This window comes from Ctenopharyngodon idella, chromosome 4 (assembly GCF_019924925.1).
Source record: "Ctenopharyngodon idella isolate HZGC_01 chromosome 4, HZGC01, whole genome shotgun sequence".
In the NCBI taxonomy this organism is placed as follows: domain Eukaryota; kingdom Metazoa; phylum Chordata; class Actinopteri; order Cypriniformes; family Xenocyprididae; genus Ctenopharyngodon; species Ctenopharyngodon idella.
Genome location: NC_067223.1, coordinates 15,114,255 through 15,129,268, shown reverse-complemented (window position 1 = coordinate 15,129,268; position 15,014 = coordinate 15,114,255). Strand labels below are relative to the sequence as shown.

Sequence of the window (15,014 nt, the reverse complement as noted above, 5' to 3'; positions counted from 1 at the left end):
TGAATGTAGGTCATCCAATAAGATTTTACAGCCATCTTGGTGATTGAGATCGGTGTGAGCTGTGGGTTTTACCTCTTTTTGTGGCTCTGTTTTATTTTTTAGTTTTATTTTATTTTATTTTATTTCACCAGGAAGTCCCATTGAGATCAAATGATCTCTTTTACAAGAGAGACCTGGCCAAGGTAGCAGCCATCTAAACTCACAATAAAAACACAACATGTACAACACTTATTTAAACACCAAAACATTTTACTGAAAACAATTACACGTCTCCTTCACCACATTCTTTATAATTGCCTTATTCATCAATATATATGTATATTCAGATATAAATCTTTTTGCAATTTATTCCATGTCCAAGGTGCATTATTATGGGGAAAAAAAGCAGTTTTCCCCAGATCTGTCAGAACTCGGTGCATTAAAAAACAAACAATTGGAGGAGCACAACTGGTAACTACCACCCTAAGAGGTAGGGTGGAAGTTTACCATGTAAATCGCAAAGATGCATGGTACACTGAATCAAGGCTCTGTAAAATAGAGGTAGCTGCATGCATATACAATATATCACCATAATCAATCGCAGGCAAAAAAAAAAAGTAGCTTCCACAAGTTTTTTTTTTTTTTTTCTGGCATTTAAAGTGAAACAAGATTTATTTCTAAAATAAAAGCCAATATTTTGAGCTTCCTAACTGAACTAGCAATATGAAAGCTTATCATCTATCCATATACCCAAGTTTCCCTCTCTATTCTCTGCATCTCGTCCAGTGCCATGTATCAGGTAGGACAGGTTGGGGAACTTTATCTGAAAGTGATTTGCTATCCCTAGGCAGTTCTCCAGTATCTGTTATTACATTTTAGATATGATGTTCCTTTTTTATTGGTACATGTTGGTAACTTTTGTACAAGTACATTTGAAGTTAAACTTAACGGCCACCTAAAAACCAAAGCCAAACAGGAAATTCTGGTTGGCCTGTAGTGTTATATTTTGTTGGCTCACTACTCCCTCTGAGACTCGGGAGCTGTTCTTGGTCACGTTCCCAGTGTCTCCAAGGGCTCTCTTGCATGTGGACTTGAGACAGACCAAATGCAGATGACAGACCCAGTGGTCAAAGTCGCCTCTGGCAGTCTACAGTCCCCAAAGTCCTACAGCTGTTCCGTCATGGCTGAGCGTAATAAATGCACATCTGTTGAGCTTGGTCTAAAGTGGAACTAAACAAGTTTACCACTGCACTTCAGCTAGAAGAAATTCGGGCACATGACTGAACTGATCTTGGAGCACTTTATTTTGACAAACTTACTTGTGTGTTTGACATTCAAAGGCCTGGAATATGATGCAAGCGATTGCAAGGAGATTTTGGATGCTTTTACAGAATTAAACAGATGTTCAAACATTCTTATAACCAATGCAATTGATACAGATGGTTATACTAAATATAGTGCAGTCTCAGATTCTGGGGTGTTAGGTTAGGAGTAATTATGAACAATACTAGGGGTGGCTAAATGATAATTTTTCAGCTTCAAATGCAGTGGAAGAGACTGTGGGAAATGAGATTGTCCTGTATTTAGCAGATTTCAGAGGCTTTAGTTGTATAAACAGTGTCAAGTCCCCTCAGCCTCAGCGGGGCCAACACGTCATCCTGTGACGCAAGGTTACAGTGTTAATGTGAGTCTGGATCCCCCACATCGTGTTTTCACGGCGGCAGATTAGCAGGGACACCCTGACTGTGAACTTCTGCTTACTGCGTATGTTGGTTCAGCTTTGCTTAGCCATTCCATAGGGATTCTGTCCAATCCCAACAAAGCATTCCTACTTCATTCACTTCCTGCCACAGTCCAGAGAGCTGTGTTGTTACGTGTTTTGTTGCTCCGGGGGAGGGGAGGCATGGGAAAACGGCATCCCTTATGCACAGGGTGACCTTCAAAAAGCTCTATCACCTCCCTGATAATCTGATCTGATTCAAGGACAGAACACTTTGATACTGGAGTCTAATGCTAATGAAATGAATATTACTGATTTTTAGTTATTGGTTAATGCTGAAAGAGAAGATGTTTGACATATGTAGGACAGCACTACACATAGACATACACAGGCAACATAATTCATATGTTAGTTGAAACTAAAAACAAACTGCACATTTCTTACTGAAAGCCTGTATCCTGATACTTTTTCTGCAATTTTAGGATCTTTTCCCAAGTGCTTCTATTGTAAGAGCCTCATTTTTCAACCTTACCTGGGTTTAATCTTCAGACAACACCCCACAAAATGACATGCCGAGTACAGAATAAATATTCTCTATAAATATGCTGTCGCATTTATATTGAACTTTTGCAATAAATGTGATATTGTTATGGGAAATATTAGATGCTATGGTAATATAATGGCATACCCATGATATTTTTTTAATAAAATAAAAAGGAAAAGTTTTTAAAGGCACAATATGTAATATTTTTGGATTAAAATATCCAAAAACCACTAGAACAATGTTATGTATTTTGGTGACTTGTGTACTTACATTATCCCAAATGTTTCCAAGAATATTTAAATCCAGAGAGATAAGCAATTTTAACCAGGATACGGACCATGTTCGTGCGTCGTCTATCAATGACGTCATACCCGCGTTACCCTAGATTTCCATTTTTTTACTTTGTAGAAACCATGGAAACACCATAGATGCTTTAATATATTATGTGTTTTATTAGACAGGTGAGCAAGTGTTTGGATACATTCATCGACAGAAAACTAATCATGTTATATAGCTCAACGCAGTAAGTCTTATTGTTTGAACAGCGAGTACCATGTATTACCATCCCTAATATCGATCTACTGCAGTGTGCAACAAGTGTCTCATAGCAGCTGCCGAGCGAACGCAGAGTAGCATTATAACAACTTCCAACACACAAATATATCTAATATGATAAAACAATGCTGCGTTACCCCACATCCGCTTGACCGGAAGAAGCGGAAGCAGCGACTGTGGCATAATAAAAGCTCCACTGCTCTCAAGGCATGTGCTTATCTCTCATTAGCAATCGCTCCAGCGGCCTCGTTTCTGCTCGCACAGCACTCGGTCCTGCTCTGCTTCGTACTAGAGTGACGTTAATAATCTCATCCATGAATATGATTTCTTCCCGAGTCCCGTCCCGATTCTTTTCCACCGGCTGTAGACGTGAAGACAACACCTCCCGTGATTCCCTCGAAATCAAGCCGTCATTAACCTGCGCCTTTGTTTTGAATAAGCGACCTCTGGCGGCGAAAATTTACATAGTGTGCCTTTAACAATATGTAGCCTAATAAAGCATAAAGTATAGTTCAATTTTACCAGAATATTTAGTATCTCTTCTCCTTTTTTAGGTCCGAACCACGTTTACAGGATCATCAATGTTAGTAGCACTACGAACGGTAGCAGCAATGGTTTACCACTGTAGTTTAGGAAATTTATTGAAGTATAGAATGGAAGCTTGAACTCCTGTCTGAAAGAGCCCAGCTTATTTTTCCAGTTGGTCAAATTGATGTGCGAGGACAATGCCTGAACTTTGGATGTGATTTCAGTGTGTAAGTAGCGATTCCATCAAGAAGCTGCTGGAGCGTTTATTCACTCTCTTGTCACTTCTGACCAACTGAATTGTTTGTATTTCCCTCACCCGTCAAGTATCGTAGCAGTGAAGTGTCCATTTGAAAGGAGACATTGGGTCTGGTGGGAGAATAAGAAGTAATTTGACAGAGAAATGGTTTAAGCTTGCTTTCAGGCTAAGTAACGTGCTATAGTGCTCTCTCCTGTCCCTTGGCACGTGATTTAGCATGATCCCAGAAGTCTCTGTAGGCTGTTCTCATGACCATTCTGTGTCATGTGCCACTGTGCAGGCTATAGATTATTGGCCATTTTATCAAAGTCTGTTTTGAAAATGGTTTTTCTCCACTGCTGTAGGGGTACGTCTTAAAATGCTATAATTCTCTTTTATTAGTCAACTTTCGATGTTCTTTTAGTTAGATTATCCAGATGTTTTGGCATTGCAAATGTTTTCTTTTGTATTTTTATTTTATTTACACTGAAAACAAAGCACAATTTGATTGGTTTTGAGCTTGTCTTTTGATGTTTGGTGATGAGTTTTTGAATTCAAGTGATTTTGAACCTAGTATTGCGCTTTCGTTTGACATTTTCATGCTCTTCCTTGGAATTTCAGAGATGACTCAATCTACACTAACAGCAATTACCTTTTTTTCCACTTTCGTTTTAATCTCAAATTGAGTGCCCCGCTTTGCAGGAATCACCTCCTCAGACAGACCTCATATTGAATTTGCACTAATGTTTCTTATCGGTCTCTTCTTTTTTCCACCGTAATAGGAAAAATTGCATTTCCAAGGTCACAGTTAGAATCGTTTTACACTATATTGCATGCTGCACCTTCTCTCTGTGGAGTGGCTGTTGTGCTTCGTTCCAGATAAATGCAGGTAATAACTGTGATTGATGCTGAGCCAATGGTTCTCCAGTGCTTCTACAAAAAAAGGCCTGTGAAGAGCCAACACACGGTCACACAAGCGTCTTTTTCTGCAACACCGAAACTACAGAGTCAAGAACTATGATTGAACGTGCATCTATGCCCCTCCCCCTGGCCTGCCCTCTGACCTTCATGACCCCAGCATGATTTGATTTGGGAGAGGGGAGCTGTGGTTGTGTTCAAAACGTAAAACTGGTGTATTCCTACTGCACGGTGCACCATACGTACTGTATGCCTTGCGTGTTTAAAGGGATACTCCATCCAAATAAAAAAAATAATTGCTGTGTCCCAATTCGCCTACTTATACTATGCCCTAAAAGTATGTACTGTTTTTGTGGAAAAAAAAAAAAAAAAAAAAAAAAAGTACATACTTTTGAGTGTGTAGCAGAAGAGTATGTCAGCTTTGGGATCATAATTGAGTCTTTACGGACACTCTGTCGCTTGGTTATGTGTCCTCGTCCACAGCGCAATGGGTTGTGGGCAATATTAGCCGTTAAGGGTGTGCACAGATCTGCACTTCGGATCCTAACTGGAAAAAGTAGACCATCCAGGTGTCTTTGGAATATTCATTTCAACATTACTACAATTTGGGACACACTAATTCTATTTTCTATTTTCGAATACTTTTTAGGACGGATAGTATGCAAATTGGGATTCAGCGAATCTCACAGAGATGGATGATTTTTTTTTTTCTAAAAAATTAAGTCTAATACATCTGGAATGGTGCATTATGGGAGAATTTTCATTTTTGGGTGGACTATGCCTTTAATTTAGCAAGTGATGTCCAGTTACTGTTATCTCAGAAATAAATATTGGGTTATTTTGCACCCAGTATTGTGTAAATATGACTTAAAGGGTTAGTTCACTTCAGAATTCAAATTATAATTTTCCTGATAATTTACACACCCCCATGTCATCAAGGTTTTTGAGGAAAACATTCCAGGATTTTTCTCCATATAGTGGACTTCAATGGTTACCAATGGGTTGAAGGTCTAAATGTCAGTTTCAGTGCAGCTTCAAAGAGCTCTACATGATCCCAGACGAGGAATAGGAGTCTTATCTAATGAAACGATCGGTCATCAAAAAATATATATAATTTTTAACCACAAATGCTTGTCTTGCACTAGCTCTGCGATGCGCGTCCATGACTTCACGCATTACGTAATCACTTTGGAAAGGTCACGCGTGACGTAGGTCAGTGTTTACAAAGCGAACATGCAAAGACTAAGTCAAACGCCCTTTACAATAAAAAAGGTAAAACAACAAATGATGTCAGACCTGCTGTTGGGTCGGTACTTCCACCTACGTCACGTGTGATCTTTTCAACGTGATTACGTAGTGCGCATCGCAGAGCAGTGCAAGACAAGCATTTGTGGTTAAAAAGTATATACATTTTTATTATTATTTTTTTTTGAAAATGACCGATCGTTTTGCTAGATAAGACCCTTATTCCCTGTCTGGGATCATGTAGAGCCCTTTGAAGCTGCACTGAAACTGACATTTGGACCTTCAACCTGTTGGTAACCATTGAAGTCCACTATATGGAGAAAAATCCTGGAATGTTTTCCTCAAAAACCTTAATTTCATTTCGACTGAAGAAAGCAAGTCATAAACATCTTGGATGACATGGGGGTGAGTAAATTATCAGGAAATTTTAATTCTGAAGTGAACTAATCCTTTAAAGCGAACACTTGTAAGTATGAGTAGTAGACTGCAGACAGAGTAGAGTGCTGTAGAATGCAGTGTGTGCATTAATTAAATCTCAGCCTTGCTGTTTAATAACCACAAACGGCCCCATTGCAATTTTGATTAATTTAATTGTGCAGCCCTAGAAGCATGCCATTCCAAACATATCCTGAGTTACGCTATCATCATGTCATGTTAAATCCCTGCATCCAGTTGTCCTTTTAGAACCAGCATGCAACAGTTTCATCTCTAGTTATCAAAGTGCAAATGATAGAATGCTAATTGAGACCCTTCAGTATTGTGGTTTTCTTCTAGGACAATATAATTGTTGTGCTCTGGCAGAGTGAAGCAGGAGAGGGTGAAAATGAGGTGAAATGAAATTGCGCTGAAACACAGAGACTTCTGGCAGGGATTGTTGATATTAGTCTGGCTTTGGGCCTACCTTCACGAAGCGGAGCCAAAGACTCCCCCCTGCTTTCCTGTGTAGAAGCCACCTGTTTCATACGGATCTCAATCTCTCCAGATTTTGAACCACAAACTCAAGGTCGCTTCAAAGCATCTGGGTGCTACAGTATGGAGTTATTTCCTCAGCAAGATATCTGACCTCCTCTAATGAGACAGCTCTGGGTTCTTTATGATATCTTTGTTAGCAGTCTGCAAATTGAGTCACAGAGTTGTCAGATGGTGTGTGTGCCCTCAGAAGGCGCTAATGAGTGGATCTATGTAGTGACATTGTTCTGCTTGGTGCCACTGTATCCGTATCAGTCAGCATCTCTGACTCACGGGCTGTCTGTTCAGAGGCCTGTTCAGTGTGGCACCCTGTGTTTAGAGATGCTGTTTCTTTTCCCTCTCATGTACTTGCAAGAATCTTCTACTCTTTAAAGTGTGGATGCTTTTGTGCATATGCTTCTTGCACAAAACAATTGTGTATTTATCAGAGATGTGCACACACATTACATTTACTTCTCTGAATGGCTAATTGACCTGTATGGATTTCTTTTTTCTGTGCAGCACAAATGATGGTGTTTTTGTCTATTCAATGGGGTCCAATGTTGATAGTGAACTACCCCTTCAAGGAAGCTCTATAACACACTCTTAGAAGAAAAGGTTCTATATAGAACCTTGAAGGTTCCGTCAGGCACTTCATATATAAAACCTTTTAGGGATTCCAATCATGGGATAATTTTATGGATTTAGATTTAATAATCAATTTTGCTTTAATTCATTTTTAATTTCAATTGCATTTTATGAATTAAGCAGCTTGTAAACATACTTTATCACATGAACGGTTGTGAATAACAGCTGTTCTCCAGTGTGGAATATTTTCAGGTGTATCTGGGACGTTAAGCCTCCTCCACCTGTATCCCACATTATCCTAGGAGATGCTGCCCTAGTTGGTGATGTATTCATTTCAGGGCATGCTGCCATCTAAATCGGGTTCTCAAGTTCAGAGGCCAAGAGGGCCACATTTAAACCACATAAAATGTGAAGGGCCACAAATCGTAAGACTATATTTACCCTTCTTAAGACAGTATTTGTAGTTTATTAAGTAATTACAAGTCTTGCTAGTCCTTTAAAGGGGTCCTTGATTATGATTTCACTTTTTTAACTTTAGTTAGTGTGTAATGTTGCTGTTTGAGCATAAACAACATTTGCAAAGTTACGACGCTCAAAGTTCAATGCAAAGGAAGATATTTTCTTTTACAGAAATTGCTTTTTAAGGACTACAACAAATGGCTGGTAGGGACTACAACGAGCTTCTTCCTGGGTTGGTGACATCACTAACCCTAAAATTTACATAATCCCCGCCCCCGAGAACACGCAACAAAGGGGGTGAGGCCATGTTGGGCTGCTTTAGAGAAGAGGAAGAGTTGTTGTAGTAGACAAGACTGCTTCACAAACGAGGGTCAATTCAACACTGGATTTGCACAAAAGATTAACATGACGGCACATGCTAGTCGATGAGTTGAATCAACTCCACAGCAACTACATAAATTTATCCACTAACCATTCAGAAACGTCCAGTTTCATTCTAAAAGTTATAACTTCTTCCTGAGTCTCTCCATCAGTGTCGACTCCGGTTTGAACAATGTAAGGCTGAACACCGTTACTGACAATCCTCATTTTGGCTGCGTGAGATTCTCCAGCTTTGTTGTTGTTGAGCGACCGAAGCGTGAGCTGTTAAAGCTCCGCCCTCTTCTGGAAAGGGGACCGGGAACAGCAGCTCATTTGCATTTAAAGGGACACACACAAAAACGGTGTGTTTTTGCTCATACCCAAATAGGGGCAAATTTGACAAGCTATAATAAATGATCTGTGGGGTATTTTGAGCTTAAACTTCACAGACACATTCTGGGGACACCAGAGACTTATATTATTATAATCTTGTTAAAAGGGGCATAATAGGTCCCCTTTAATGATTATCCTATTTAAAGTGTCAAAAAAAAAAAAAAATCTCTAAATGCATAAAGCTCAGGGTGAAAATGAGCCTGCTTCTGTCAATTTTGAATGTAAATCAGAAAAGTGACAGGGCTCGACAGTGTGAGCGTTTCACTCACATGTGTGACTAAAAATAGGCTATATGTGTGTGAACCGTAAAATGTGTTTAGGAGCACGTGTGCGGAGAAAAAAAAAAAAAAAGTCTTAAAAAATGTAATGTCTGAATAGTAGGCTATAATGCTCTTCTAAGAGTTCTTAAATCAGGGGATGGAAAACTAGGGATAAACTGTTTTCCCATGTGCAGGACTCTGCTGCAAAATGTCAGTGTCAACTGCATTTAAATGACGCAAACATGAAGTCACATTGCCTAATATTCGAGCTACTTCCGAGTGCAAATTATAATAAAAATACATTCATATTTAGCATGACGCTGGCCGCAAAATGAATGCCAATGGGTCGGATGCGGCCCGCCTGTTAAGTACCCCTGGTCTAAATAAATGCTTTGCTCTTTGAAATGAGTTTAATCAGCCCTAAGTAGGAAACTGCCAACATTAGCACTGTTTGAGTGCTTTCTGAAGCCTTTCTCATCTCTTCCAACAGTTTTTGATGTATTTCACGCAAAAAAAAAAAAAAAACTAAATCGAGCATAATTTCCACAGCCTGCTGCGATGATGGGTCGGGTGGCTTCCAGACCCCCTAAGTAGTGCAGACAATTGCGAAGAAGACGGTTTGCATGCGCCTCAAACGGGTCCCTAGGGGTGTGCAAACACGCTTATCCTCCATATGACATGTTCCTGTTATCTATCACATAAACATATGACTGCCCATGTTTACGAAAAAAGGTCTTATAAAACATTTGCCCATAGAATAAGATGGAATTATTTTAGTTTTGGTTGATTCCCCTTATTTTAACAACTAAAAAATGCTTTTAAAAAGCTTAAAAAATGTTTTGTTCCATTCCTTTCAGATTACCTGTCCCAAGGTGTTGATCTGTCAGGTATTGATGTCATAGAAAATGACCTGCTGTTCATCAGTCGAGCTCGTCTGGAGGTGGAGAACCAAGCCAAACGATTACTGGAACAGGGCATGGAAATTCAGGTAAAAATACCACAATGCCTTTGAGAAACAAAGTACAAAATGTTCCAATACTTAACTGCTTTTTCAGTGGCATAAAAAAGCCTGTAGTTTAAGGGTAGACTAACAACTTTAATTTATGAGTAGTTTGTCACTAGGCAGGCAGCAATTTCTAAATTCTCCAACACCAAAACCAGAAATAATTTACAAGTACAAGCAATGCTGAAAATGCACTTGTGTTGTGTTATGAATTGTGGTCCAACACATTTCAATGAATGGAATTGAGTTTTGAGTAGAAGCATTTGCATTCATGTAGTTGCTCTTAAAATTGAATTGATCCGTAACCTAAAACTTCAACAGGATGAAACCAGTGCCAGTATTCTTTCTATCACTCTATAATCTCTCCCTCAGCATGTTTCTCTGTCACACACGATGCGCTCACACACAGCAGATGGGCCTCACTGGCCTTTTTTCCCCTGTCTACAGACACACAGCCATCACACTGAACTGTCCAGTCACGTTTCAGAAATTCAGCTGCCACATGGAGCCATCTCAGGGGCTGAAAGATGCAGAATATGTTTGTTTTTCAGTAAAGTACCATTTTGAAATGCCTCCACAAATAACCTACAGGATATGTTGCATATCATCCTACAAACGCAGCTGTCACGGTCGTTACGTTTTGCTGATTGCGTCTCTAAATTTTTATTTCCTTAGATTGACAGTTTAATTTTTCAGCACTGTTTATGGAACAAATCAATGCAGAGCTCCAGTTGGAGATGACAGGACTGTTGAAATACAGACTATAAGGTCAATAATTGATTGCTTTATGCATCTCTCATGGGCCATCAGGTGTCTTTTGAAAACATGAGCATTCAGGGAGTTTGGATCTGATGAGGTCCAGTCAGGAGAATGTCATCTAGGTTCTGTTTGTTCCTGCATCTTTAATGGTTTCCATTGCTGGCCGCTTGCTAAATGCCTGCCGGTTGTATTCTTTTCTCTTTTTTTTTTTTTTTTTTTTGTAGCCCCAGGGGTTGATTGTGTGATGGTCAGTCACCACCATCTTTCACACGTTGTCTCAAGGTTATTGGCTGCAGATAACGTAATGACATTGACCACTGTGTGATCTTTTTAAATGTAGATATTGCGTAATGGTGTCTGTCTTTCAAAAAAACCTAGTGCACTGCCGTGCTAGACCCTTTTTGGGGGCATCATAGCTGCCTGTGATCCTGAGTGAATGGCTGTTTCAATCACAGTTCTCTATACCAGCATCTCTAACAAATTCTCTCTCTGCGGTCTCCCTACAACAACTTCTTGCCCTATTAGCATCTCATTATAAAACCAAGCGATGCAAGAGCCCCCTGACCTCTGTTCATGTATTTGTTGTTCTGGATCTTATCATGTAGTTCACTCCACTCCTCCATGGCCAGTCCTGCATCAGTATATTTAGAATTGTGTGGGTTACATAAGCCGCTATTCCTGAGCTCATGTGGAGAGATGGTTCTCTTCATTTTGCTCTTTTATTCTCAACAAAAAAGCAGGAATTTCAATTTGAATTCTGAATTTTAACCAAGATTTAAAGGGTTAGTTCACTCAAAAATGAAAATTCTGTCATCATTTACTCACCCTCATGTTGTTCCAAACCCGTAAGACTTTCGTTCATCTTTGGAACACAAATGAAGATATTTTAAATGAAATCTGAGAGATTTCTGTTCCATTGACAGCTATGCAACTACCAATTTGACGCTTCAAAAAGTTCATAAAGAGATCGTAAAACTAATCCATATGAATTAAGTGGTTTAGTCCAAATTTTCTGAAGAGACTCGATCACTTTATATGATTATAATTTAGGCTTTTATTCACATATAAACATTGATCAGCAAACATAAACAGAAGCTCAACTGAACCTGCTTGATGCGCGAGAATGAACCTCATTGGTTCTTGCAGAAGCTCAAATGTGCCGTGTGACACACGAGAATGAACCTCATTGGTTCTCGCACATCAAACAAACATTCTTGAGCTTCCGTTTACCACAACTGATGTGTGCATTGATGAATGTTTATGTGAATCTAAGCCTAAATTCAATCTGTTCATCATATAAAGCGACCGTGTCTCTTCAGAAAATTTGGACTAAACCATTCAATTCATATGGATTAGTTGTCAGATATCTTTATGAACTTTTTGAAGCATGAAAGTGTCAGTTGCGTAGCTGTCTATGGAAGGTCAGAAAGCTCAGATTTCATCAAAAAGATCTTTATTTGTGTTCTGAAGATGAACGAAAGTCTTACTCAGAATGACATGAGGGTGAGTAATTAATGACAGAATTTTCATTTTTGGGTGAACTATCCCTTTAACTTGGATCTTCTTATGTTTTTAAAGGAATATTCTGGGTTTAATGCAAGTTAGCAAGATCAATCTATCTATAATCTCATCCCTCAGTTTGTAATAACATTTTTTACAATAATGCACTTAGAGTGTAAATTTATGGGGCGAGATATTTGTGCTGCTTGTATTTTTTTTAGTTAAATTATTTCGTGATTTTTTTTTTTTTTTTTTTTTTTTTTTGAGTTGACAATAGTTTAATGGTTAAAAGTTGCATAATGATACTTTTGAAACAGTGCCCATTTTAAGATTTACTTCTATACAGTGCCTTGCCTTGACTTCCACTGTGAGTGTATTACTGTAAACATATTTTTCAGATTGACTTGTATTGATCCGGGAACATCCCTTTTAGCACACAAAACAATTTCATTAGCGTTGCAAGAAGTCCTGTGCTTAAAGACAACGTAAAACAATGCATTTGATTTCTGTAAGATGACGTATTTCCAAGTGAAACAATATTCATTTGAAAATAATTCAAAGCTGGACATGATTTTGTCCATTAGGACTTAATGGGATCAAGCTGGCTATGATATTATTGATTTAATATAATTTTAAGTTTCATGTCATTAAGATTTGATGAAAAGAAACAAGAGGGAAGGTCTTAAGCTGCGGGAACTGCAATAAAAAATATAGGATTGGAAGGATTCATCTGTTCTAAACAATTGCTTTTTGGTGCAGAGTGACATATTGCATAGTGTATTTTTCTCCTCTGTACGATTTTAATGAAATTTAGAAGAGTGGCACTTTATATCAGTGCATTCCTGTTTTGAAAGCATCAGCTGTCTGATACGCTGCCATACTGTCAGAAGGGCACTTGAAAGGAGAGTGCATTTGAAGGTCAAAATTAGACATTGACATGCAGAGAGGCAGAACAAAAAGTGTAGCCTGTATCTGCGCATTAATTTCGGATGGGGTGAGAGAAGAGGAGGTCTGTTAAATTTTTTATCCACCTTGTTTCAAGTCTTCTTTTTTATTTCTCTGCTCATACATTTATATCAGCTGCTTAAGAAGGGTGTTTTCACACAGAAGGTCGCAAGAGGTGACACTCATGTTTTTCTTTCCTTTTTCTTTTTTTGGTGTAGATGAGGTTTTGGAAGTGGGTTCTGATTACCACAGTGAAGGTCTTTGCTTACTCGGCAAACATTGGTTGGAGGTCATTGAGGTGTGTGTGTGTGGTCCGAGCTGGAGAATCATACTAGGGTCTCAAAGGGCTCAAAATTCACTGTGTGGAGTCGCACAAGTGTGTACGCAGACACGCATATACAATTGGCTACTCTCGCTATGGCTCCTGTCTTCCTGACCCAGAAAAGCAGAGTACTCATGGGGCCAGTGTCCTGTTTCACAAGCTCGTAGGGGAATGGACATTAATGCAGCCTTCTCGCTTACAGAAGAGGAGAAATGACAATCTCTCCATCCACAATACAGTGACCCTAAAAATGTCTGAATGTCACTGCATTGGATTGCAAAATATCTAAACAATTGTCATTTATTTTAAAGAAAGACAGCATAAGCACACTTTGCAAGCAGAATATTCCATAAAAATAAGTTTGTTCAATTTGAAATCATAAAATAATAGCTCTTTTGGTAACATTTGACAATAAGGTTCCATTTGTTAACATTTACTAATGCATTATTTAAATCAAAATTTGTCTGTTAATATTATTTAATGTACCTTAGCTAACATGAACTAACAATGAAGAGTTGTTTTTTTATTAAAGGGGTACTTCACTGCTGGCAAAATGGGCTTTCAAAAAAACTTAGCTCCCTATACAGTAGAAAGGCGAATTTGTTTTGGTTTTTAAATCAGTGCTACCTGACTAGAGAAAACAGAGAAAAAATGCTGTTGTCTTCACTTTTGCCAAATAGGTAGAAAAACTTGAACACCCATAATGCACTGGGTATGTTCCCGTCCAATGCCACTCCCATTCTGCTTGATTAGAGTCAAATACCACCTTACTTTAGTAGGAAATACTTCTTAGCAAACTTTTAGTCATAATGGTGTCGACTTCTATTGTTCCCGGGTGCAAGAATTCAAAGAGTAAACGTTTAGTGGGAGTGAGTTACTTTCGGTTTCCAGTGAAGGATCCAGAGCGTTGTAGGCAGTTTCTAAAGGCTGCAAAGAATCGTAAATACGGAGAGAACGCCACAATGCAAAATCTGAATCTGTTTGTAGTTAACATTTCAAACTGGATGACCACGAACAGTGTTTCAGACCAAACAAACTGCCGTTCTGTCAGTTCCGCCCGAAGTAAAACGCTGTCACATACAGGTAAGAAATCTGTTGCTATAGTGTTCCATTTTTACCATAATGCTGTTTAAAGAGTAGACAAAGTAGGGCTGCATGATATATCCTTTTAGCATCGATATCATGATGTGCACTTACGCGATAGTCACATCGCAAGATGTGCGATGTCAAGAATGGGTATTGTATTTGATCCGTACGAACCAGGCACTATGGTTCAAACCGCACCTGATTCTCAGATTAATTGCAAACTTTAACCATCATAGAGCGAAAGTTTGACATTTGCATGTGTTTTAGGTCTGTCAGTTTAAACATTCAAGTGATTTTAAACCATTCAAGGGCATGAAGATGCGAAAGAGAAGTCAATTTGGAACACGCGCGCTGTTTTCTGTGCGCACACACGTTAGGTGAACTTGAGGTCAATTGACTTCATACATCCACTAAAAATGAACAAAACAACAGTTGATGACAGTTGGCATTGAGTAAAAATATTGAAAAAAAGTGAAGTTAGTGAAGAGAAAATGTCCTGCAGCATTTGGTTATGTTTATAACTGATGCAATGGCATTCACACCTTTTATAAGAGTAACTTATACATGTCTATATACTTTTTGGCATGACTGTATTCCTCAAAACATCTTCTCTTAAAATGTCTACGCTCATCAGACCAGCATGGATGTTGTTTTGTACACATTCATG

General features: G+C 38.8%; 1 protein-coding gene across 1 annotated transcript in view; it reads left to right on the top strand.

Moving 5' to 3' along the window:
* Window positions 1–15,014, top strand: part of cog5 (component of oligomeric golgi complex 5) — a 74,672-nt gene that overhangs the window by 17,365 nt on the left and 42,293 nt on the right. The window contains exon 7 of the mRNA XM_051892461.1: window positions 9,590–9,720. Within this exon, the coding sequence (XP_051748421.1) occupies window positions 9,590–9,720 (131 nt within the window). The remainder of the gene's footprint in view (window positions 1–9,589; window positions 9,721–15,014) is intronic.